General features: G+C 41.7%; 1 protein-coding gene across 1 annotated transcript in view; it reads right to left on the bottom strand.

Annotated features, from left to right (window-relative positions):
- Positions 1–26,462, bottom strand: part of RNF38 (ring finger protein 38) — an 82,975-nt gene that overhangs the window by 28,891 nt on the left and 27,622 nt on the right. The window contains exon 2 of the mRNA XM_082204847.1: positions 8,956–9,026. Coding sequence (XP_082060973.1) covers positions 8,956–9,026 — 71 coding nt within the window. The remainder of the gene's footprint in view (positions 1–8,955; positions 9,027–26,462) is intronic.

The raw sequence follows: 26,462 nt of genomic DNA, 5'->3' as shown, positions 1-26,462 counted from the left end.
ATTTTTATTTATACACTGCCCTCCCCAGCCAAGGCCGGGCTCAGGGTGGCTAACAAGCAATAATAAAAACAAGTTGAATGAATACAACTTAAAAACAAGATTAAAATACAACATTAAAATACTGAAACATTAAAATATTAAAATGCAGCCTCATCACAGGAGGAGAAAGGAAAAAGGAAAAAGAAAGAGGGGGAGGGTATCAAATTGGCTCCAAGCCAAAGGCCAGTCGGAACAACTCTGTCTTACAGCCCTGCGGAAAGAAATCAGTTCCTGCAGGGATATGTGTTCCAACACTGACAAAGAGATAAAAATTTCTAGGTATCTTAAGTGACTGAGCCCTAGAACAGCGGTCCTGGTACTGACCTGAGGGGCAACAACCTGGATTTCAGCTTGAGTGGTGCCCAAGACCTGGTGTGAGATGTAAGTGCTGTCAAACCAACTGGGAGCCATTGCCATTGTGCTACTAAATTAAATATACATATAAATGGCCAATTGAAAAAATAATAATTCAACACAGCCACATTTGACTCCAAAAATGAGGGTACTAGTAAAATCACAGGAGAATAATTATACACACACACACACACACACACACACACACACTTTATACCCCGCCCTCCCTGGCCAGGGCCAGGCTCAGGACGGCTAACATCAAAATATACAATGCACCGAGTGCTCACCAGGCCCAACTATCTGCGCTGGTCCCATTTGAGCTTTGGGGAATCGTTAGGAAGGCCACTTTCATGCAGGGTCTTATAAAAAGAGAGGAGTCAGACTGAAGAGAAGAGAAATATACCGTATTTTTTGCACCACAACACTCACTTTTTTCCTCCTAAAAAGTAAGGGGAAATGTCTGTGCGTGTTATGGAGGGAATGCCTACGGGTGGCATGCCTACGGATTTTCCTCCTCTAAAAACTACGTGTGTGTTATGGTCGGGTGCGTGTTATAGAGTGAAAAATATGGTACTTTTCCATTTCCCTTCCTGCAATACTTTCCTCCACTGAGCTAGGATCAGCCAATCACTTTGGCTGACAATAGTATGCCTATCTATTTTTTTTAAGTACTTTGGCTGCTGTATTTGCTTCCCAGCTGCATTTTTAAAGCTCAACCTCAAGGCTAATTAATCAGCAATTTTTAATCAGCAATTTTCACAGTGACATTATTTTATGCAAATAAGTAGTGGTGGCTGTGGCTGCCCCCTCCAAGAGATACAAAACACCAATACAAAACTCATGAGGATACAAGGCTGATGACAGATCGGAAGCAGTGAAGTGCAAACACCACCACCACCGCACAATGGGGGAGTTGAAAGGGGATAGATTTTTTGAAAGCAAGTTGCCCAATTTGCCTTAAAGGCTTGGATGTTTCACTTGATTTTAATAGAATGAAAATGTATATAGATATAACATAGGTCAAAAGACCGAGCACTCAAACATTACAAAATAACAGATTTGTTCAACATTGCTCCCCAAAACAAACCAAGAATCATATATATTGTATCTTCAACTAAGACCACAGAGTTTTGAAATTATATGTTTTGATAACAACCATAATTGGGACTGGGGAGAGGCAGAGCAGCAGATCCACCACAACATCCCAAGCCCTTCTGGCTCACACCAGTGAGGGCAAAAAATGGTGGGTGGTGGTTGCTCTGATCTTTCTTTCTTTCTTTCTTTCTTTCTTTCTTTCTTTCTTTCCTTCTTTCTTTCTTTCTTTCTTTTCCAGCTTCATGGATCCATGGGGCTTTGGCAGGAGCGTACGTAGGGATTGGTTAGGTTGGCCCCCACTAAGGGCCCAGGCAGGAACATAAATTGTGCCTTTCTACTCTGGCTCGGAGTGGCTAGGACTCCCCCATCTGTGTGTTCTGGGGCCACTCCTCTGCTTCTCTGAGTGGCCAGGCAAGGAACGCAGGCTCTTCCAGGCACCTCAGCAGAGGAATCTGGCTACTGGCATGGGCTGCCACAGGAAGGCAGGAAGGCAGATAGAATAATGGAGGAGGAGAGGGAGGCGGAGCAGAGCGGAGATAGACCAATGGAGGAGAAGAGGGAGGCGGAGCAGAGCGGAGCCAACCCCAATGCCCACAGAGGAAGTCACTGGTGGAGTGCAATAGACAAAAAAACCACCTTTTTTTGTTTTTTGTCCATGGTCTCTCCTGGCTTCAGAGGTGCCAATACAGCTCTTTGCCAAGGATGCAAAGGAGCCTAGGTACGCTTTTGGTTGCCTGCCCACACTTCCTGTTGCCAGCAGTAGCCTTCCACATGTATGGGCAAAGCCAAAGCCTCCATGGCAGCAGAGCCCTTGCAGTTGACAAAAACACCTCCCTGCCAAAAGAGAGGCCACCTCTTTTACCAGCCATGAACCATAGAAGATTGTGCATTGAAAATGTACAAACACACAAATACTTCTTTGCCCCACCAACTTACTCAAGTCAAAGGGACATCAAAATTGCTGCCGTAATTCTACAAGAGAAAACCTGGTACACAAGTAGTCAAAAATTACAGTAGCAATTTTAATATGCCTAAAAAAATTGGGACGTTTTATGTAACGGCTGAAACATGTGGCACAAAGCATACCTCATAATAGCAGCCAGCACTAGAGCAGAGAGCAAGCCAAAAATACCAGGATAGGAGCCTGGCTTTTGTTGGCAGCTGCAACAGAACATGGCATTATCTAATGCTACTGCCAGTCACCATGGGAACCACAAGCAGCTATATTAGTTCAGGTGGAAATAAGTTGTAGTGGATAGCATAGACTGGGAAAGACCAGAAGTCAAGAAGATCAGAGCAGACGTTGCTGCACTGTGGCAATGGTGTGAAAAAGCCAGGGAAGTTTTCCTCTTGATTAAACACCAACCTAGTGCATGGGAGCGTGTTCCACTGGTAATTTTTCATAATTTATTCAGAAATATTTAGGATTGTTCCAGATGTGGATGATTACCAGGTAGGCAGGCACATGTGTGCATGCACACATTACGCCATGTCAGCAAGCAGTTTCATTGGTAAATTTGTACTTGCCCTATCAAGTGCAAATCTGTGACAAAGGTAAAAGGTAAAGGTAAAGGTACCCCTGCCCGAGCGGGCCAGTCTTGACAGACTCTGGGGTTTGTGCGCCCATCTCACATCTATAGGCCGGGGGCCAGCACTGTCCGGAGACACTTCCGGGTCACGTGGCCAGCGTGACAAAGCTGCATCTGGTGAGCCAGCGCAGCACACGGAACGCCGTTTACCTTCCCGCTGGTAAGCGGTACCTATTTATCTACTTGCACCCGGGGGTGCTTTCGAACTGCTAGGTTGGCAGGCGCTGGGACCTAACAACGGGAGCGCACCCCGCCGCGGGGATTCGAACCGCCGACCTTTCGATCGGCAAGCCCTAGGCGCTGAGGCTTTTACCCACAGCGCCACCCGCGTGACAAAGGTATTTTATTACTATTGCACTAGTATTACAGGCACCTATTGATCAGTGCCTATGACATTCACATGAGGAGCACTCACATTTTCCCTGTTTCTGATGCTACACCATTATAAAGAAATAAAAAAAACTTATCACTCTTCCACACATGTACACCTCAAGGTATTTCTTGCTGGGGTGTTGCTGAATTTGGCTAACTTCAGTAATGAAAATGCAGCAGACAGAAAAAAGACTTAATTAGGAAAAACTCTATATAATCATAAACAATTTGAAAACATTATTTTTCTCCTGAACCTTTTTTTTTTAAATCTCTCTCACATTTCATAGATAGCAAGCAAATAAGAGATGCCAATAATAAATATTGTTGTCATTTCCTCTTCTCTGCATCTGCTGAGTACATATCCTGAGGTAAAGCGAAGCAATACCTTCTTCCAAGAGAACAGCCCCAAACAAATTATGTAGCCAGTCACAAAACACTGCCTAAAGAAAGGGAGGCCTTTCTTTTTTAAAAGCACGCTTTCTACTTCAGTCTAACAGGACCAAAATAATAACTAGCTCTAAAAGGAATGTAGCAAGAAGAAGTTTTGAGAGAAAAGGAAAAACATAAAAAGATGATAATATACATTGGGGTCGGGGAACAGTGAAGAATGTTGAGGAGGAGTTTTTTGTATAATTTTTCAGCTGTAAAGTTGTGCCTGTGGTTTTTCAACGCTTTACTTTCGAATGCTTTACTTTCAGAGTCCACGCTACACAATGAGTTTGCCGCTAAGGCATGTTCTAGGTTGCATGCTCAGCTGACATATCTTTCAGGCCTCAGCATCACCAAAGATCAACTGAATGCTTGGCATAACAGACACACACACACACACACACACACACACACACACACACGACTGATGGTGGGCAGGCAAATGATCTCCTAAGTCACCTCATCATTTCTGATCTCATTTAGGAGCTTCTAAAGAATCACAGGGTTTCCTGGAAAACATTTTGTGAACTAAATGAATTAAAGGCACACTGATTTTGTCTAATCTGGATTCTGTGTTTAGATAGCTCTCCATGCCATCTTCAGTCATTTAATCAGTCCCTGCTTTGTCTTCCTTCTGCACATGAAATGCAAACTGTTGCAGCTAGAAGCAATCAATATACATTTTCCCCAATGCTATAGGCATGATCTCTCCCAAAGAGGTGTCGCTCCCACTCCATATTAGCCTTTAGTAAGGGTTGTAAAGCACATCTATTCTGTTTGGCTTTTGGCTTGCTCTCCCCCCTGCCCCCCCAGTTGCTGTCTATTCTGTATTTTCATTTTTGTTTTAATTGTGTAAACTACCTTAAGCTTCAAAACAGCAGCTGAGAAATGTTTTAAAATAAAATACAGTGTATGTGTGTTACAGCAGAATAATACAACCACTGACAACATTTCTTTTTTATATGTGATATACACTTACTTCTGCCTGATGTAAAAAAATACACAAAATGCAGTTTCACTAGCCCTATAAAATTATTTCCTATCTGGTCTTACCTCCGGGGAACATTACCAAACAGCATTTTTGCAACTTTCTTGCCTTTTAGAAAGCAATGAAACCTGCCTCTCTGGCACAGAAATGTCATTTAATTTTAAAGAGATACACACAACAGTATTTTCATTTACAGGTTCCAAGTTATTTTATGGAGCAATAATAGTTCAGTTCTGTGCTGTGCTGAAATGTCAGAACTCTTAAGTCAAGTGAATATACACAGTGCTGGAAGCTACAGTTGTTAGGAGAGATGCTCATTTCCCAAGCCTTTTGTCATAGACCCCCAAGCAGCCTCCCCTCCCTTTGCAAGCTTTGAAGGGGTACATTAACAAAAACACAAAATCCGTTTTAGCAAAGTTCTTCTTCAACCTATCCTGTAGTTTTATGAATCATACATCAGAAGAATGCAGAAAAGAAAAAACTATCACTAGTGGAAGCTAGATTATAGGATTTCTTAAATCATACTGACTGTGCTCCTTCCTGAATCAAAGTAAAGTATTTTAAGTGTGGAAAATATTTAGGCAGTGACACATTTCAATTTCCAGATAGTGCTGTTTTCCTCCTAAATATCAGGGAAAAGTTCCAAACAATACTTATATTAACTTATAGTTCAATAAGTCTTCCAAGAGCTTTTTTGAAGCACTGGGCATCACTAATCCAAATTAAAACGGACAGTTTGGTTGACTTTGATAAAGTAACAACAGAACCACAAACTATCCTTGAGAGAAATAGGTCCCAAGTAATATCACAATTAAAACTAGGCACCCTTTACCAAGAAATCAATATTAATAATCCTTCAATCAGTTCCATGCTACTAAGAGGCTCTAAAATATCAACTAAAAAGTAAAAACATTTGGGGGAAAGCACAGAATTAGAGTAAAGTACAACAATGAAACTCACTGGAGCATGCTCAAATCAAGGTGCCACAATAGACGATCTTCAGAGTTGTCATGGAAATAGGAAGGATAGGGATGAAGAGGTGACTATAAAAATCAGAACTTAAAATATTAAAGGGCAAAGTTGGAAGACAACACAAAATAAGGAAAAAATGAAGAGAAACTAAAAAGAAAGAATATTTGTATGTTGTTGTTTTTTTACTTCACAGGAGTAAGAACATTCTGCAGAGCAGTTATCTAGCACAGTAATGGGAGGAAGAAAGCAGGATAAATCAGATTCTATTGTTATTGAATTGCCTTTAAAATGCAGTTATATTTGTGCCTTTCTAGGCTCTGCCTCTGTATGATCTGTAGAATATGTTGCAGAGCTTTCCAAATCTAGAAATATATTCAAATGAATTCACCTAACTTTATAAATCCACTAGTCTAAATTCACCATCACCATCTTTTTCCCCTGTGTTCCAGAGCAGCCCTATACCTGTTGCCTTTAATCAACTAATCAACTCTAGTTTATCTAGCATAATACCTGTCAGGACATAACAATTCGCATGGGTAAGGCGACTGAAGGGATGTTGCTAGTGAGCTGCAAGATGTTGAAATATGGTAAATTCTAATTAAATAAACTGATAGGTAAGCGGCTCTTTAACAGGAAACACACTTTCCTGTGGAGAATCCAGGAAGTGAAGCACAAATCAAAGAGAATCAGTGATAAGATGCTGGGTGGGGGTGGGCACACTTCAGCTTTAGACACTATTTTCAGTGAAAAACACTCTGCAGGAAAGTTTGTGTTGTTGATGCCACAAAATAGAAAATAACTAATGACTGGATTTAAAACAAAGGTTAGTCAAAATAAGTGAGAAGGGAGCTGCAAACTGAAAAACGCTTAAAATAGCACATTAAAAATGATACATGTGAAGTCACGATCACACTAAGAAACTGAAAGCAATACTCAGAAGTGAAGTTTTACTGTCACCTGTTTTGCTTGATGCACTTAAAGCAGCAGTTTTTCAAACCTCTTTTTTTTATTACAGCAGACAAGTTCAGATATACTGGCTCCTAAAGCCCAAGCAGATTTCAGCTAGAAAACATGCACAAAGTCTTGAAGAATCAGTGGTACTCTTAAAAGATTCTGAGGAGTATCAGTGATGCTTCAGACATATATTCTCCTAAGGCCACACATTAAAAGCCTAACTCTCGCTTTTTGCTGATCTCAGATCATATCTATATGTCTTCCTAACAATAAGAGATCTATTTATCCATTAGCAGCTGGGTGACTATCTCATGACCAAACCACATGGGTGGGTGCAATCACATATCTTTCCTATGGAATCAGCAGTGGATGTCTATGCACACACACCCCACCACCACCAGTGTCCAAGTGAAAGAAAAATCAATAAATTTAAGTGGAAATATGAGAACTGATGTTATTCAAAACTCTTTTGCCATGTGTTTTACATTCTAGACCCTGGTTTACAACAAATGAATTCCATACCGATATGAAAAAGCATTTATAAATAGATGACCAGGACTTGTACCTCCTATTCATTCTTCTTTCTAAAACCTAGTCTAACTGTGGCCAGTTTCCACACAAAATGTGATGTGAGAACAACTATATTGAGCACCCTCCCTAAAGACAACAAAATGCCACCATCGCTAATGGAGGACAAATGCTACTTCAACTGCTCTTAAAACCAAAGATGAAATTTAAAAAAAGGAAAAGGTGAAATAATGCATATTAGCATATTTAAAAACAAGGCACAAAAAGTGCAAACGCAAAAGCATCACTTCTCAAATAGTAATTTCTTTTAAGTACTTATATTGTATGTGATTATTCAGGTGTGCTTTCCATGCATCTCTCTCTCCCCGCAGCCAGCTTTATGCACTATTTTCCTCATTTTACAACTGGGCAACTAAAGCAGAGAAAGCAATCCCTCACCTCAAAGTTACCCTATTCATCACTAAGCTAAGATCTGAACCCTCTTTCAGTTCTGTCATGAGATTCCTTGGACCCACAGTACTCAATTTCCCCCCGAAGTGATTTCATAGCTTCTGGAACCTCTACCCCTGCTCCAACCTGAGAGAACTGTCACATTCCCTATCCACCAGAAGAACTTGAATGGTAAGCAGTGGGGGAAGGTAGCTACCACATCCTCTTAAAGTCCTTAGCTCAGAAGCAAGTACATTTCCCCTCTCCCTTGAATGGTTGAGTGGAAGAGACGCACAGAATAATATTTACAGCTCTAAGTGAGAAGCTTCTCAACTTCAGAATTTGCTGTACAGATAATTCAAGGTGACTAAGAACAAGACCATTTCATCTGTCATAGCCTGAAGTAGCTAGAAGAGCTGGTGAGAGAACCTTCTTATCCTAGGTCCAGGGCATGGGGTGTGGAAAGGGAGACACCTATGCAGTTTATCCTCTCTACTGCTTCCAAGTTGCGACGAGCTTATAGAGGCATACAATTTTCTCCTGTGACTGACTTATTCAATAGTTTGTAGTTGTTTTCTCCTTCTAGTGAAGCTCCGAAAACCATGGAAATTAGTCCTATAATCTGAGAAGTGTGCATTAACTTATAATCTGAAAAGAGCTCCATACCAGCAGTTTATGCTAACCACACATTTGCCATATTTGAAGAGTAGCATCAGTATAGTTAAAATCTACATAATAGGAAGCAGCTTACACAAACAACTTATCACATTTTACCCACGACGCTGCATTGCAACCACATACCCATGCGATCTCAGTGTTTGAGTGGGCCCAAAGCGAGTTTTGGGAGTGAAGGAAAGGAGACCCAAACCTTTTCTGAATCAAAGGGAATATTTATAACAGAAACCGAAAATTCCCACACACAACACTCCTTCATACTTTGCAAGGCAAAAGTAACCAAATGAGAGAAGCTTTACTTTGCGAGAGGAAGAAAATAAATTCTCTGTGTACAAGTTATCACCCATCGTCACATGGGGGTGGTGTCAATAGAAAAATCAAAACAACTGACACAAAAGTACACCTTTGTAATAAAGACCAACATCCTCTTGAGACAAGCAGTTTTGCTATAAAACTTCAGCTAAACAAGACTTTCAATTGCATAAAATTGACACTTTTAATACCTGAAGGAAACTCATTTAATTCAGTTACCTTGTCACTGTCATCAGTACAGATGTGGTCTTGATGGATTAACTGGCACTGGAAGGAAGCACCAACACCACCTGCAAGTAAACAAAGGAAAAAAATGCATTTGAAAACACAGACCGTATACTCAAATCTAGCTATCATGGCTTCTGTCTTTGTGATTCCAGGACAGGAGGAAGACATTTCTTCACGAACTGCCAAAACATTTTCTCCAGATTAACAATGTGCACTTGTTCATTGACTTAATACAGTGGTACCCCGCAAGACAAACGCCTCGCAAGACGGAAAACCCGCTAGACGAAAGGGTTTTCCGTTTTGGAGGCGCTTCGCAAAACGAATTTCCCTATGGGCTTGCTTCGCAAGACGAAAGCCCATAGGGAAATCTCCGGGACAGCGGGGAAGCGCAGCGCGTCTTCCCCACTGTCCTCGGACCTCCTCCGAAGGCTGGTGGTGGGAGGAGGGCTCTCCTCCCGCCGCCAGCCTTCGGGGCAGCCTTCCGAAGGCTGGCGGTGGGGCAGAGAGCTCTCCTCCCGCCGCCAGCCTTCGGGGCAGCTTTCCGAAGGCTGGCGGTGGGGCAGAGAGCTCTCCTCCCACTGCCAGCCTTCGGGGCAGCTTTCCGAAGGCTGGCGGTGGGGCGGGGAGCTCTCCTCCCGCCGCCAGCCTTCGGGGCAGCTTTCCGAAGGCTGGCGGTGGGGCGGGGAGCTCTCCTCCCGCCGCCAGCCTTCGGGGCAGCCTTCCGAAGGCTGGCGGTGGGGCGGGGAGCTCTCCTCCCGCCGCCAGCCTTCGGGGCAGCCTTCTGAAGGCTGGCGGTGGGAAGGAAAACCCTCCTCCCAACGCCAGCCTTCAGAGCAGCCTTCCGAAGGCTGGCGGTGGGGCGGAGAGAGCTTCTCCCCGCGCCAGCCTTCGGATGGCTGTCCTGAAGACCTGCGGTGGGAGGAGGGTTTTCCTTCCCACCGCCAATATTCAGAATGCTGTTCTGAATGTTGGCGGTGGGGAGGAAAAACCCTCCTCCCACCGCAAGCCCCGGGAACAGAGGAGAAGCGCTGCGCCCCTTCCCCTCTGTTCCCGTACCTGTCCTGAAGGCTTGCGGTGGGGAGAAAAGCCCTTCTCCGCACCGCCAGCCTGGCAAGCGGTTTCCATAGGAACGCATTAATTGATTTTCAATGCATTCCTATGAGAAACCGTGCTTCGCAAGACGAAAAACTCGCAAGAAGAAAAAACTTGCGGAACGAATTAATTTCGTCTTGCGAGGCACCACTGTATTTGTATTCCAAGAATACACAAGCACAAAGTTAGAGGAGACATTTGTGCAATGATTACAGAACTAAGTTCTGAGATGCAGGGTAACCTAGTTCAGAGAATCTGCTCAGCTTTTAAGGCTCAATGGAGAGGACTTAGGGGAAAGTTACCATTGCCTCCTTGCATCAGCCTACCTTCACAGAGTTGTTGCCAGACTAAAGCATCAAGTATGGGCTTCTTAGAAGATATAGTACAAATGTTAGCAGATAAATAACCAAGTGTCGTGCCTCTCATGAGTTTCTCAAACTGCTATGAATTTAACAGTGGCCAATTTCATTTCCAATTGACAATTTCAATGTAACTACTTAAGCCAGAGTGAGCCAAAGAGCACAGAACCTCTGCCATTTATTCTCCCTCAGCTTTTCGATAAAAGTCTATTCTCCTGTTTCCTTTGTCACTTTCTAAGGTGTTTCTGTAATAAAACAGTGGTGGGTGCACAACGAAGAGGTTAGCGCATGTCTTACCGCCAATACATTAAGATTCACGTATATATGCAGTGGTGGAAAAAGGCTCATTTACTTTTTAAACAGACCCTAAAGCAGCTTGGATGACAAGGCAAAACAAAATACCTTTACTGATTTTAATGTTTGCTTTTATTCTATGTGTATATATGCACTTAACAGTATTGGTAAACTTGTGCTGCTTAAAAATACAATGTATACTTTCTGAAATGACTAAATATAAAATCCTACAGGATACTGTCTCCACTTTCCTCTCCCCTTATAGCAAGCAATACATAAAGGTAACGTAGAATGCTTTACTTTTCAAGAATTGCATGATACGCCTTTTATCAGTACCCTTTGGTTTTTCTGTTTTAACAATTCTTTCTTTTATTTTCTTTCTTATGCTGTACTCTTTTCAAAACAATATTTTGTGCATGTAAAAAGCATGGTGTTTTGATACTGTATTTTCTCTTTAAAATTAAAGTTATTTACAAAAAAAAAACCCCTACTGCAGGATAAAATTACCACCCCCACCCCTGATAGTAAGTACTATAGATCTCAGTGGGGCTTACTTCTGAGTAGACATCGATAGCAAAGTTAACCTTTTCTCAGTTAAATATCTAACCTGATCTGTGCAACACACAAGATGTACATAACTGTCTATTATAGCCTTCCAGCATACGATGTGTTTCCTTATTGCCACTTGCCTTGGGCTGATCTTATGCAAAAAGGAAGAGGCATATTGCTAACTTTCAGAGCAGTCCTATAGATGGGGGTGGACATGTGACCCTAAATATGATTTCGTGCAGTCCTTGGCCTAATTTCAGAGGCCCTATGCTAGCTTATAAATTCAAATCTCTGTTCCTCTTCTAAGGAAGATAGAAGGGGTGATGCAGAAAGAAGAAGAGGGCAAGGGGCCTTTCACAGATTATCCCTTCCAGCTCCTAACAGAGATTACAAATATGTGGGAGAATAGTAACTAGAAGGATAGGCAATTTTATTATAATACTAAACATAGAACTTTAATACTGAAGTACACTTTCTTCTCTGTGGCAATCTGTATATATATAAACCTACTGGAGAAGTTAGACCAGTTCTGAACTGCATGTGTATGTTCACCCCTTGAAGACACACACACACACACACACACACACACACACACCCCCCTACAGAACAGCAAACCCCAAAGCCATCAACATGAGGACAACTGCATAAATATTAAGAGGTGTGGGCAAAACATAGCCAGTCGGTCATTGATATGGCTTCTTTGAACTGAATCTGTTGCCAAGGTACTATTTAAAACAAAGTATTTAGATTGTCATATCCTTAACACTAGATTTGTAACAACCTACTTCTTAGAGACCAAAGTTTTGTGTCCATGCTGGTTTCCCCAAAGCCATAGTGTAAATGATGTGGTCTTTTCCTGGACCACCTAATGTCATAAGCTCTCAAATTGTATCAAAATGTTTAAATCTAGATGCTATAATCCACTCTTATTGCTTTGAATACTTATGCCTAACAAGAATTTCCCTGTAACATGAAAGCTTACACTCCCAGCACACTGAAAATGATACAGACTGCTAAACAGATTTTACCAGAACATTCTTCCAAGTAAGTACAGTATCCTTCCTCCCAAAACCTAAAATAATGTCTGTTTTACAGACACTTCCTATATAGGCACCCTCACTATATTGTTTTAGATCCCTGCTGAAAACCTTATGTATTTCAGAAAACCTCCCCAGACATACAATTAGCTATCTATATTTGTTTTTAAAAGATTTTCTGATTTTATCCATATTTTGTTGCTATTTTATGTATACTTGTGAACAGCTTGATGATTTTATGTATTAATAATTTTATTATGTACACTGCCATGAGAGTTTTCCAGTTGAGCAGTCTCTCTCTCAAAGCATGGCTTTCACTTGGTGTGCATTTTTGTTTTCTTCAACTGCATTTAATTTCAAGTATTTTTTAAAAAACTATTTCAACCAAACTGTTGAAGAGGAAAAGAAACGTGATGCTTTAAAAGAGCCCTTCATGCTTTCCTCCACCCGTACACTTGAAATGCCACTGCTAGCCCATGAAGCTGAAAAAATAGCTTGTAGAATGTCCTGCAGCAATTGCTACTAGTCGCATTATGCCACAGAAATTCTTTTGGTTTGGAGTTCCCTTCCCTTCCCCTCCCCACATCACTGCTCTTCCCCCCTCCTTTTCCTCCCTGATCAGCACGAAGTATGGAAAAACAGTATTCTGTTATGAAGCCACTATTCTGCATTCAGTAAAAACATGTCCAGCCCTACCCAGTACTTGGCCTCTGGATGTTGTTTGTTCATGGACTACAGCCAGTTCACATCATTTGAAGCCTGAACCACCTCGCTAGCAAACTAGCTGGCTTTACCACAGCTACTGGAGCACAGTTCTCGTCATGGCTGCACAAAATATACGGGGACACAACAAGCTGCTTCTGGCAAGCCCAAGAGCTTGCACATACCCAGTGGGATTTTGGCCTTGTTTTTCTTCAAACAGCTTATTCCCATCATGCCGTATCACAAGCTGCTTTTGCAAGTCCCCTCAATATTAGGAACAAAGCTTGATGTGCAACAAGGAGGGCTGCAGTTTGAGAAACAAATGTCCAATGCCCCCTTGAATGCAGAAAGCCACTTTCAATCTTCTCTAGATCCTGACTGCTGTCTTTCAAGGAGTGTGGTTCCACCTTATTTATAAGTTAATGTTACAGCTTTCCATTCAGAATACTTAACATTTTTCACATTCAGGCTACAGGAAACTAGTTCCCCAGTGGTTCCTGGAGGGCATTCCACAGTTTGGGGTGGTGCCTTCCACTTTCCCCTTATGATTAAGCAAGTTCCTTGTCACGTTTGATACTTATTTTGTAGCCAGATTCTCTTTGTTAGCTCTGCTCTGAAGACTTACATAGAAAGCTGTTTTATAGTGAGTCTGACCAATGGACCATCTAAATCAGTACATGCAGGTCTGGCTCACCAAAACAATGCTTTCCCTGGAAATAATCTGTTAGGCAAGCGTTCACATAACAAGTTGACAATTTCCTATTTCTAACTGATTCCTAACCAAGAAATTTTGACCCCCCCCCAAGCAAGAAAACCAACAAAAATGCGAAAACTCAAAAAATGCTCCGATCGCTCCTCCTCCTTTGAATTTGGTTCATGAAACAAAGCCAAACAGGACAAATATTTATGAACAAGTCAGGTGAAAAGAGGAAGAGAGTTGTCTCATGTTGACAAATTACATCAGATGTTTTACCAATTTAGGTCTGCGATGAAATGGACTTTGGGTATACAAAAGCTTATGACACATAAACCTGTGAGGTGCTACAAAACAGTTGCTTTTATTTCAATGCACTCCAAAAGTCTTATTTATTTTATTGTCTGTTCACATATATTCACATTAGTGATATATTTACATTAGTGGCTTGAAATTATGTCAGAATTCTGGCAGAGATAAAGGAGGGGAGAGGCAATTAAGTTTGAGGGTGAAAGTGCCTGCAGTAGTCCCCCTTTGCTACTTCAAAGCACCCTGTTGCAGGCATTTTGCAGAAAGGAGGGAGGGATTTGGGTGTAGCAAAATGAGCAGCTTCCCCCCAGTTATATCCAATATGCATAAAATTTGCTGCGGAACATTCTTCCAAAAGAGATTCAGCAGGCACTCTTACTTTTGACTTTCAGTTGTCTCTTGAAGGCTGTTCTTATAACAGTAGTTGTATAAATTTTTGATTACCCAGTAGTTTAATCACTTAAATTATTATTTGTCTTGTTTTTAATGGTATTTTATGTCTTTATGTTGTACACAACACTGATATGTTATGATGACGGTACAGAAATACTTTCTAACCAGTGGTGAGATGGGCGGTGACAACCCACGCAGGATCGCATTTCTCCCCTACAGGAGAATGGGAATTTTAGAACAGCATAAGCAAAGTTATGCATGTAGGTGTGTGTGCGTGGCTGCCAGGGGTGGGGGGAAGAGGAAAAACTGAAGGCTGAACTAGAGAAAGCTAAATTAGACATGATCAAAGCTTACATATCCTCAGCGGAATTTTTGACATTATCTTGTCAACAGCAGGACCCTCCACCCCAATTTCATACCACGAAATACTTGGGAAACTACCTTCCGATGGGTGATTCCTATTTAACAAACAGAACTCCCCTGCAGTACACTTATACCGATCAAAATGTATTTTTAATGCTCTGACTTTCAAACATTCACACAGGGTGAGGAAACAGATTTGTATTGTTGCCCATGTGCACAACTCAGCTGTCATGCACCATCTGTGAAAGCCACATCTAAGTTGCAGTACAACCATTCTGTATTTAGGTGAGCAGAAAAAAGTTTATACTATTTAGAATTTTGTCTCCACTTGATATTTTCAATTTTTATATTTATAGTTTTAATTTTAAGAGAAATTAACAATGAAAAGATGAATACAGTCAAACATAATAATACAAAATAGCACCTTCTTATATGTACACTTATGTTGAACGGGAGAGGGGGGATGCAGCTGGTGAACCAGACCACTCCAGCATTCATTCATGCAAGTATCTACCGTATTTTTCGCTCTATAACACGCACCTGACCATAACACGCACATCGTTTTTAGAGGAGGAAAACAAGGGAAAAAAATATTCTGAATGAAACAGTGGACGTATCATTTTTGTGCTTCATGCTGTGGCCACAGACATGTGATCTGATGGTGAATTTGGGGTGACCCAATGCAGATCCTGAGGATCCATGTGGACCCATACTTTTTAACCACGTTTTTGCACCATTGCAGCCCCAGGCAACAGTGGGTGCGTGATTTTTTTTGGGGGGGCAGGCTGTAGCCATGGACATGCTATGTGCTCTGATGGTGAATTTTGGCTGACCCAATGCAGATCCTGAGGATCCATGTGGACCCATACTTTTTAACCACGTTTTTGCACCATTGCAGCCCCAGGCAACAGTGGGTGCGTGATTTTTTTTGGGGGGGACAGGCTGTAGTCATGGACATGCTATGTGCTCTGATGGGGGATTTTGGCTGACCCAATGCAAAGATCCTGAGGATCCATGTGGATCCATGCTTTGTAACCACGTTTTTGCACCATTGCAGCCCCAGGCAACAGTGGGTGCGTGATTTTTTTTTTGGGGGGGACAGGCTGTAGCCATGGACATGCTATGTGCTCTGATGGTGAATTTGGGGTGACCCAATGCAAAGATCCTGAGGATCCATGTGGATCCATGCTTTGTAACCACATTTTAAGTGGGGAGGGAAGGAAAAACACAGAAGGCTAAGAATGCAGGAGAGGGCTATAACGTGAGGAAAGGAAGGCAAAAGTTTCCCCCCACCCACCCACACAAGCCAGCCAGCGTGTGCGCTCTCTCTCTCTCTCTCTCTCTCTCTCCCTCTTTAAATGGAAGAAAGCATATTTGAATGCTGTGTGTCTCCAAAAACAAAAAGCAGGAAGTCAAATCAGAATTTTAAGCCGAACCTGTAATCTCTCTTCCTATCATTCACAAACATTGTTCCCTCCGGAGCAGGGAGAGGATAGAAGGACGGACGCTCTGCTTTCCCCTCTACTTGCCTGGAGGGGAGGGGCTTCCCCTGCTCTTTGTTCCGTTTGAGCAAACACAGTAACGAAACAGAGAGGGCGGGCAGTAAGACCCTGAGGCAGAATGCAGGAAAGCTGCCACTTCCTCTCTTCAGGCTTCCCTTCTCCCTGAAGCGCGGTTTGATTTTTGCCTCATTTTTCGGCTCCAGGGACCACACATTCGCTGCATAACACGCACAGACATTTCCCCTTCCTTTTTAGGAGAAAAAATCTGCGTGTTATAGAGCGAAAAATACGGTATATATGGAGTTCATATGATATATCTGAAAACGCCCCATATTTTACATTTTAACCAGCTGCCTCTTTTAATAATGGCAAAAAAATAATAATCCAGAAAACTATGCTCTGTGCTCCCATGAATCATCTCACCACCTTGAACACTGTCATAATAAACTCTACTGAGGAGCCTCTTCTGTTAAAGGAATGTCCTGGTCAAGTGGCCCAGACAGAATATGCCATAGCAATAGAATGCACAGTTCAAAACAGGAAACTGACAATTATTTTTATCAGTGCATACAGACTTTCCTTCTAGCAGTTATAACATTAGCTCAGGGGACCTCTAAGTAACTTGCCATATAACAGCAATTCAACCCTGTTCAGAAAACAAGCTACAAACCTCCCCAAATGTGGACAGCTAGAATTGGCTTCATAGGCAAAATTTACTTTGACTGTAGACATAGGGTCGTGATATGGGGGAGGGAGAAGTACTCTAAATGGGTCAGAGGACTCTGGGAAGACAATGTAAAAATAGAGGAATGGGTGAACATTGTTATGATGCAAGGAAATAATCAGGAAAGTACTGGTGTAAGGTAAAAAGAACTGACTGAAGGCTAGAACTGATGTGGACGTTACTCCAGCTGCAGAAACACTGAGGGTCTCTAGGGACATAGGGAAGTGTCTTATACAAACCACTGGTCTATCTAGCTATATTGTCTACACATGCACTGGCAGTGGCTCTCCAGGACTTTAAACAGCAACCTTTCCCTGCCAATCTAGAGATTCATTTTAGATATTCATTAACTTCTGGCAAAGCTTCAGAGTGCTAGTTTTAGTTTACAAAGACCCAAAAGGTCTAGGACAGGGTACTGAAGAACTGCCTTCTCCCATACAAGCCCACTGACTAAGCCAACCAATCTTTCTTTAGTTGTCCCTGCCTTCAGAAATCAGGTTGGTCACTATCAGATAGGGGGCTTCGATTCCTTCTAGGGCTGTGCGATAAATTGCCATACCTTTATTGACATCGTGGTAGGTGTTTCAACAAGAAAATATACAGGTGAAAAAGAAGTGGACACTTAACTGCTTCCCAGGGGGTAGTTCTCCTCCTCCTGGGAGAAAGAGGCTGCTTGTTCACCCCCTCCCTTGCCCGAAGATGGAGAGAGTGCTGCTATAGGTTCTGTCGCCAGGGCTCCCTTCGCCTTTACTGGCAGGGCTCTCAGCCGGGAAGCATGAAGGCTCTCGCCCCCTAGCCAAGCAAGGTCCCCAACTGGTGTGTGTGCATGCCAGAGGGACAGGGGCTTATTTGCGCACCTCAGCCGGGGAGCGCAAAGCCTCCTGCTCCCCAGCTGAGGGAGCCCAGATCCTCCTCCTGCTCATGTGCAAGCAGGAGAAGGATTGGGGCTTCTTCAGCCTGGAGCAGTTACAGTTTAACGGAGACCCCCATCCCTGGCTCGTGCGAACCAGTGGTGGGTTAGGGGCTCTGTAAATCTGCTTGGCTGAGGCGAGAGCAGCTGTGCATTCCTCAGTCAAGGAGTTTTAAATAAAGGAGGGAGGAACAACCTGTATTGGTGCCTGGCCAATGCATCTTGAGTCTCACTCTGTGCTGGCATGAGGGGCAAACCGTGATGGCGGTTTCAGCCAGCGGTATATTGTTGTTGAAACAGCCAAGGCTCTGAGTCCCTCTGGCTCCAGCGGCCAGCTGAAGCTTGTTTCTGCCTCGCCTCGCAGGGCACTGGAGAGACTCAGGAGTGATGGCAGTTTCATTAGTGATATACCACTGAGTGAAACCACCATCACAGTCTGCCTCTCATACCGGTCCTGGGCAATATATTGATATGTCGCCCAGGCCTAGCAGAGTGGGCTCTTTTGGTAGTGCCACCACCCTCAAAAGTGCAGGGAATGGCAGCCCAGGTGAGGACTTTCTCTATGGCAGCCCCTACATTGTGGAACCCTGTCTACAAAGGTGCACCTAGCATTTTTTGTTGTACGGATTTCGCACCTTTGTTTTGTGGGACACACCTCTTCCGCTGAATTTATACAGTTTTGTTCCATTTGGAATGATTTCATGTGCAATAGTTTCAACTTTTTAAAATTGTGTATTTTATTGCTGTAATCCACCCCGGCATCTTGTGTTGAGGATGGGAAAGAAATCTTATTAAATAATCTGTCTGAATATGGATATATACCACTTCTGAAACTAGAATGTGCAATCTTTCCTCTGCTGCTGTTCTCAGAGTTGATCACACTCCTTTTGCTGCTTCTCCAGTTCACATATCAGTTGCCTCTCTGCCAGCCCTGCATTGTAAACTCCAGCCGGTTGTTGTTCACCTACTCCAATTACTGCCAAGTGAAATAAAACCTATAAGGCTGTTGAAAGTTGTTCTTTCCAGTAAACGGAGCAACTAATTGGAAACTGCCAACTACTTGAATGCTGTTTTCATTATAAGACAGTTGGCATCATTATTGCCATATTGGCCCCAGAGAATAAAAATACCAGGCAACCAGCTGTTCCTGTTGTCCATAATAATTTTTCTGGAAGATCACCTGAGATCTTAAAGAATGTGTGGTTTCACCTTAAAGTTAATACAATTCTCTAGATGTTCCACAATATCAAGACCATTCTATGCCATATTTGAAGTCCCACAATGAAGGAGTGTACATTTATAAGCTTATAATAAAGGATATTGTTTAAGAATAAGACATGGGTTTCCAAAATCATGTACCATTTTTCCTTGACAGGTTGTGAGACCTGCAAACCCACCTCCAATATAATCAGTTACTATATGCAGAACTGAGTACATCTGGTAACTTTACATGCTAGACTGCAGTATAAGCTGCACATGTCTGAGCGTGACATTAACAATGCATGAATATAAGAAGCCCATTAGTTGTAACATACTAGCTCATGTCAGTCTGCACAGCAGCCCATGTAGCTGAATGCATCTTTACTTCTCATAACGTGAATATATATGTTAGATGAATTTTCTCCCTCAATCCTGCACTTCTGATTCCCCAAAATGTTTTATTCATTTTGCCCACAATATTTTGACTAAAACCTTAGGTTATGACAAGTATTCTCACAAATCAGTGTTTAAGTATTAGTCATGTAAGTGTAAATTATATATTCAGCAGCACAAAAGAACCCCCCCCCCGGCAAGACCCCTTATTTTTGAGGGGTTTTTGCTTCTTCTTTTTTGCTTTTAGCACAGAAATGTGGTAGCCTACAACAAAAAATAGTCTGCCAGCCTCAATGACTTGTGGCCAACCTGAAGATTCTATCATCATCATCATCATCTTGTTAATTATTAATTTATTACTTATATCACAGCCACTCTGGGCAGTTTCAAGCATAATATAAAAATACACTGAGGCATCAAACATTAAAAACCTCCCTGTACAGGGCTGTCTTATAATACCTTCTAAAAGTCAGATAGATGTTTATTTCCTTGACATCTGATGGGAGGGTGTTCCACAGGGATTGCACCACGACCGAGAAGGCCCTCTGCCTGGTTCCCTGTAACTGCACTTTTCACAGTGAGGGAACTGCCAGAAGACCCCCAGAACGGGACCACAGTGTTCAGGCTGAACAATGGGGGTGGAGACGCTCCTTCAGGTATACAACACCATTACTGAACACCTATCAATTTTCCAAGTGCTTGTTCACGACAATTGCAGAATATTTAAATACAGATGGCAGAATTCTTCACAACAGACTTCAAGTAGGTGAAACTCACAAGGTGACTTGCACCTTAAAACAGAAGTATATGTGAACAAAATCACGCAGGATTCTGTTGCCTCGCCTTGAGGATCTTATAGTAGATGGAAGTGCTTAGTACAGCAATTCACATTAATAGTCAGACAGAATGACATGCTAGGGCCAAAATGAAAAAGTTATTTCATGGCCCGTCAAACATAAATTAACTTTCACTCTCCCTGTCTGTCTTGGTCTCGCTCCAATTAGTGAGCATCTGTCCCAGTCTTGTTTTCATGAAGGGCAATATTCAAGCTCAGCATTTACTTTTGTCTATATTATATAGATATTATATACACTTATACATTTTCAAAGTATTACGAATGCCACTAGAAACTTTTGCCAGCATGTTTACAAAATACCCTGGTAATATTTTCTAACTTGTTCAACTTTCTATTACCCCATCCCAAAACATCATAATTATTTAATATTACAGATTAGTTCTAGATATCTATTTCTATATAAAAAGTCCTGCTGGTCTGAAGACATGTGATATAGCCACCTTGCTAAATTTAAACCGGTTTGGTTCTTGTCTCTACCCATACTGCACACGGCCTGGGAACACCATGAACACCACTTTCAGTTCTTATGAAGGAAAGGTGGGATTATTCATGTAACAAATGAATGAATCAATGAACAGCTCAAATTCACTCACTGTATTTAAAAAAACAACCCAATAATTTGCTTGCATCTTTCAAGTCACTGTACAGCTTCTTTTCTCAAATCTGCAGAATTATTCCTCTTCTACAAGGTACAACTACAGCTGTATGCTGTAGTTATGATTTCATTATTCAGGGTTCTGATTTTAGGACTCCAATCCCAGTATTCTGCTGAATAAACTGTTCACAAAGTGACTCTCTAGCTCCATTTCAAAATATGCAAATGAAGTGCAACCCAAGACACTGGAAATAATACATCATCAACCCCCCACCCTATCCCTGGGTCAAATCTCACTAAGGCCTTAAACTTGTGCCATCTGGCTGCCCTCCATCCGTGTAGAACAAAGCCCAATGTGTGTGTGTGTGTGTGTTTTTAAAAAATCTATTATTGCTCCATTGGCTCACAAGAGCCAACTATTTTAAAATCAATTATACAGATGTGAATTTCATGGCAATAATTTTTAGACAGTTAATTTTATCTGTTACCTAAGCAAAGATAGTATAAGTGGCAATACATTCTAGAATGCGCTATTAGGCTTCAACTTATAATTAAAAAATCATCTAATGTTAATGTGAATATCTGAAGGGCAGATGTCCAGTAGTTCTATTAAGTTGTAGTACTGTATTTATTTATTAGTCATTTAATGTTGGCTTCATGTGCTGTAGAGGGAAATAAGGGGCATATGGGGCTCATCAACCAAGGAAGCTAGAATCATAGAGTTGGAAGGGACCATGAGGGTCCTGTTGTAGACCAAGCCCCAGCAATGTTGGAATCTTTCACCCAATGTGGGGCTCAAAACCACAACCCTGAGATTAAGAGTCTCGGGCTTTACCAGTAGCCCATCCAGGAGAAGGATAACCCTGATTTGAAACCTCTGCTGCCTTGCGGCTATACTCATTCATGAGAAAGGCTTTATGAATAATCCCCAAGAAAAAATCCATACCTGCTGCCTTGCAGGAGATCTTTGGGAGAAGAAAAAGCTAACAAGTAAACCCTACACAAATCCGGTGGAGTCCCTTAGGCAGTTTGATGGCACCTTGTATGCCTCCTTCTGGCAACTCCCACAGCCAAGCTGGTGCCAAGTGTATTGCTCTGCTTTCCTTTGCACCACACTGGTGAGGCCAAGAGGTCTTGTTTTCTGGGCAACCCAGGACCTCCATACACACTGCTCAGGCTTGCGCCCCAGAGAGGTCACTTCAGTGCTGCTAACGCAGCAAATCAATGTAGTTGTGAGTTACCAGTTTCTGCAGCCACATCAGGCACTTCGATTCTCCACTGCTTTGTTTTCACCCCTGGATGCACACTCCATTGTCTCTCAAGACAGACTGATGCCAGCAAAAAATAATGTTGGATAGTTCAGTCGGTAGAGCATGAGACTTAATCTCAGGGCTGTGGGTTCAAGCACCATACTGGGCAAAAGATTCCTGCATTGCAGGGGGTTGAACTAGATGACTTTCATAGTCCCTTCCAACTCTACAATTCTATGATTCTAATACCAAAAAATATTCCCTGGACTACTTACAAACAAAACAAAAAATAGACTAAAAAAAATAGCAATCAATATAGTAACCAAATGGTAAGGATTGCATAAGCTTTGGTGTTGGTAGTTTGGTTGTCTAAGTATACCTTAGGCTTTATGCAGAAATGTACCTCAAAGCCACATCTAAACTTGCGCTGTGTACTGGTACAGAATTCAAGAGATGCAAAAAAGGTATGAGTATCTATTAAAATAATAGATCTAACACAATATAGTTTGCATTTTCATTAAAAGATGGGGTATCCCGTTTCTTCTAATATCCAACAAGGGGTATCCTGTTTCATCTCTAATAGTCAACATACTGAGCTCATGTAATTAGTGGACTTGTGTAATTATTATTATCACAAGGGAGTAAGGGAAAGGGCCAAGAAAACTATATCTGAGTAACTGTGGTATGTAGCATCTTAGACAAACCACCTTAAGATATCATATGAGGCCTAAGCAATGGGGAAATGGGAGCAATGAACTGGAAAGTATAAACACTGCGCAGGCTGGTTTAACAGTCAAATCATTTCTCCTCCCACAAGAAACCCTGGGAATTGTAGTTCTGTGAGAAGGGATTATGGGGCACACTGAATTCCCAGTGCCCTGAAATACTATTTCCAGTCTCCTTTAGGGGAAGGAATGGCAGTTGTAATAAATATTTGTAGTCAAAATGCTGCAAAAATTAAGTTCTTGCAAGTTCAAAGGTGCCTCGTCATTTCAAATCCAGGAAGCCAAAATGGTCAGTTGCAAAGAAATTATCCATAACAGACCTCACTATTTTAACTAAGCACCAAGGTAATACTCGGAATGTGAGAGGCTAAGAATAAAGCAAGACCTGCAAAGGCATCTTCTTTCCAAAAACAAGTACACTGAAAGGGACTCAGGGCAACGGTATTCACATAACACTATACTGAAAGTTAATTCTACTAATTGGGGGCGGGCAACAATTTATATCACCAAAAAACTGGTTTCTGCAGCCTAGATGCTCTTAAAATCCTGAGAATCCTAGCTTCCACTAGCATTTTTAGCCCTTAGCATTTCTAGCTGCTTAGATTAATAGTTTTCACTTCATACATGGACAATGCAGCTGCTGCCAAAAACTTAAATATGTACTATCACAAACTTTCAAAAAATATGCAGGCAAAAAATAAATAAATCAGAAACCCATAAGTATCTTTTATTTTAATAGAGATCCTAATTCAGATTTTAATATACATGCACACACACAAATCAATGAATTACAGAAGTTTTTAGCAGAAAATGTTGAATGTTTTCTACTCAAATGACCTAACCCAAGGAAGTCTGAGAGAACCAGCATTCTGGAGGCTTCCACTCTACTTAAAGATTAGCTTTCCCAGTCCTAACAGCGATGTCATTTAGTGAGGAGAGGTGTTTCAAAAACATGGGGACTTTTAAGGTGTAGCACTGTGGCACAGACCTGGGTCACATGTAACACTAAGCTAAACCATGGCATAGCCTAAATGAGCAATTTCCTGGACATAAAATAATGGTCGCTTCAGATCGTGCTGTTCCCAAATTTCTGTGAGTAAACCCATGATTCTGCTTAGTGTTACATCAAAACCTGGACTTGTGATATCTCTTGCTCTTGCCAAACCACAAGCTGTAGCCAAGGTTTGTTCTATGGCTTACTGAACATGGCTTGTCTACAGGAGATAAACCGTGAGCCCAGGTTTGGACATAATGCAAAGACAAAATCCGGCTTGACTTACAGCAAAATAGTAGCAGGACAACCAGAGAAGGAGCAAAATGACTGGAATCTTTGCTATGGGAACCCACACATTAATTGGTTTGTGCTAAGCCATGGTTTAGCTTAATGTTACATGCAAACTAAGCCAGTCTTCTGATGTATTCATCTGGGTAGTTTGTACTCAACCCAAGAAATCCCCAACACCCTGAAACTCATTTCCATACACAGGATTATCCTACTGTTGCTCAAACAGTATCAATTATTTGCCACAATGTTATTAAGTTTAAAAAAATACTTAATAAACTGTCCAGTTTATAAATTGTGGAAGGAAAGAGCCAATGCACATAGAAATAATTTAATGCAAAGCTAATATCAAGCTGAACACTAAATATGAGTAGAATGCTCTTTTATTTTAGTTAAACTGTTTAGCTCTTTTCTCCCAGAAGGACTGTATGTTTGTACCTAACATGTTTCAGTTTGACAATGAATCATTTTGGCACATCTTACATAGTTACAATTCATTATTTCCTCTCTTCTAGAAAATAGAATAATCAGATGCCTGACCTATTAGGAGCATGATTAATGGCCAGGTTCAGACATCACTTTAAAGCGTAGTTAAGGTTATACTGGGGTTTAATGTGAACAAGCGGTATGTTGGGGTACACTGCTCAAAAGTCCATGCTGCACTCTTCCACTGTTGCTTCCATTGGCACATTGGGGAAGAAAGAGACCACAGGATGTCTTTGAGTTATGTGTGAACCGGCTCTCCTGGTTTATTTCTCCAAAACAAACCTTAAGTAATAAGCAAAGTGCAAGCCTTGGCTTCCACTCATGGCTTGTTTGGGGAGAAACACACACAAAGCCAGCTTCTGTTTGGTTTGTTACCCAAGCAAAGAGAGGTAGAAGAAGTGCAGCAGGGATTTTTAACCTTAACTATGGTTTTAACACAATGTCTGAATCAGTCCCTTTATCCTACCAGGGTTTCGATTCCTACTGTTCTACAAGTAAGGCTAGTGCAGATATGTTGATTGATCCTTGAACTGCCATTAAAATAAAAAAAGGAATAGCTAAGCATGTGGAATTACCTTATGAAGATCATTGGCCCCTTGCAGCAAAGTACACCCCAGCAATGGCTTTCTAATGTCCAATGCCCTGTACTTGAGTTCATCATAAAATGTACAGCAGAATGATCCAAAGACTTTCATGCAAAGTATGCTGTGGTACAATAAGTCAGTAAATCTGGCTGTTAACCAGAAGGCTGGTGGTTCGAGTTCACCCAGGGACGACTGTGGACAGGATACCTGCATGGCGGGGGCTGGACTAGATGACCCTCAGGGTACCCTTCAACTCTACAATTCTATGATCCTAGTGGCTCTACCACTTAGCTACCAGCCCCACTGACTTGCCTTTGGCACTGTAATTCTTTCTGAGTCACTATGAGAGGGAAAGACAGTGGATCCCAAAGGAATTTTATCAGCAACTAGTATACTGCTGCTTATGAAACAGTGGCAGGAGTATTTTGACATAAACAGATTGACAAATAGACAAAGCTGTAATCCCCCTCCCCAATTTATTTTTATATTATCAACTGTCATTGTGGGTAACTCTCCTGTTGGTTCCCAATCCTGCCAGTAGAGCTATAAGACATATCACAGTAGGAATGAAACTGTAAACTGCTGTGAATGTAAACTATATTACCAAGAAGTTTTACAAAAAAAAAAAAAAAGTAGGAACTTGGCTCCTTTGGATAGGAATTTTGGCAAAGAGGCTCAGTCTGACTCAAGCCAGATTTTAACAGATACAATGGCTGGGTTTGAAAGGAAGTACAAGAATCCTGGAATCTGTACTCCTAGCATATATGTATATAAACAACAACACAGCCTCCCAGTTTAGGTGCACTTCAAAATTTACAAAGAGCATAAATTAGAGCAGTAACAACAAAACAATCCTAGTTGGCTCAACTGAAAGTGAATTCTTGTTTTTCTCCCCTTCCCTACTAACAGATCATTCTTGGCGGCGTGCTTTTCAGAAGTGCAGACACTTTCCATAAGCCATAATACTACATATTTTTTCCCCACCACAAATGATTCCAATCTAAATCAAACTGTTATCTTAGCATACTTGAAGTTATTAATATGCACAGAGACAAGGAAGCTACGATGCTGCAGAAAGATTTGGGTGGTCATGGCTTATCTTCACAGAGTGAATGCAACCCCATCTTCAACCCATGTCTGTCAATGTGTCACATATTATGTGGATCAGACTTTTAAAAGGGAGAGTGATGACCCAAACC

Source organism: Podarcis vaucheri (genome assembly GCF_965113315.1).
Source record: "Podarcis vaucheri genome assembly, chromosome: 17".
Taxonomy (NCBI): Eukaryota; Metazoa; Chordata; class Lepidosauria; order Squamata; family Lacertidae; genus Podarcis; species Podarcis vaucheri.
This window is presented reverse-complemented; position numbering and strand designations above follow the sequence as displayed.